The following is a 289-nucleotide window of genomic DNA, read 5'->3' as shown; positions in this document are numbered from 1 at the left end:
CAGCAAGACGGCTTGCTTTATATTCTACCAGAGGGGGGGATGGGTGGGGAGAGAGGGCTAAGAGATCAATTCTTAATATTTACAGGTTTGTAACCTTTAATAATAAATAATATGCAGTGTTCATTATACAGTGTGTTGATTTTGTTTTAAGATTGTTAATTAGAGTAGGTGAATAAAATATTTATATATTGTTGATGTTCTTTTATTTTTTTTTATTTTATTGCCAATTCTCATGTATTTAACAGTAGTGTGTTGAATTAGCATAACCCTGAAGAGTGAAGCATACTAT

The 289-nt window shown here is 31.1% G+C and overlaps 1 protein-coding gene across 1 annotated transcript in view; it reads left to right on the top strand.

The window, feature by feature from the left end:
- Nucleotides 1-193, top strand: part of LOC119828538 (UPF0692 protein CG33108) — a 1,329-nt gene extending 1,136 nt beyond the window's left edge. The window contains exon 2 of the mRNA XM_038350722.1: nucleotides 1-193. This exon is cut by the window's left edge and continues 229 nt beyond it. Coding sequence (XP_038206650.1) covers nucleotides 1-93 — 93 coding nt within the window. The 3' untranslated portion in view covers nucleotides 94-193.
- The last annotated feature ends 96 nt before the right edge of the window (nucleotides 194-289 follow it).

Source organism: Zerene cesonia, chromosome 8, assembly GCF_012273895.1.
Source record: "Zerene cesonia ecotype Mississippi chromosome 8, Zerene_cesonia_1.1, whole genome shotgun sequence".
NCBI classification, from domain to species: domain Eukaryota; kingdom Metazoa; phylum Arthropoda; class Insecta; order Lepidoptera; family Pieridae; genus Zerene; species Zerene cesonia.
Note: the sequence above shows the minus strand (reverse complement) of the source record. Positions and strands in the feature narration are given on the sequence as shown.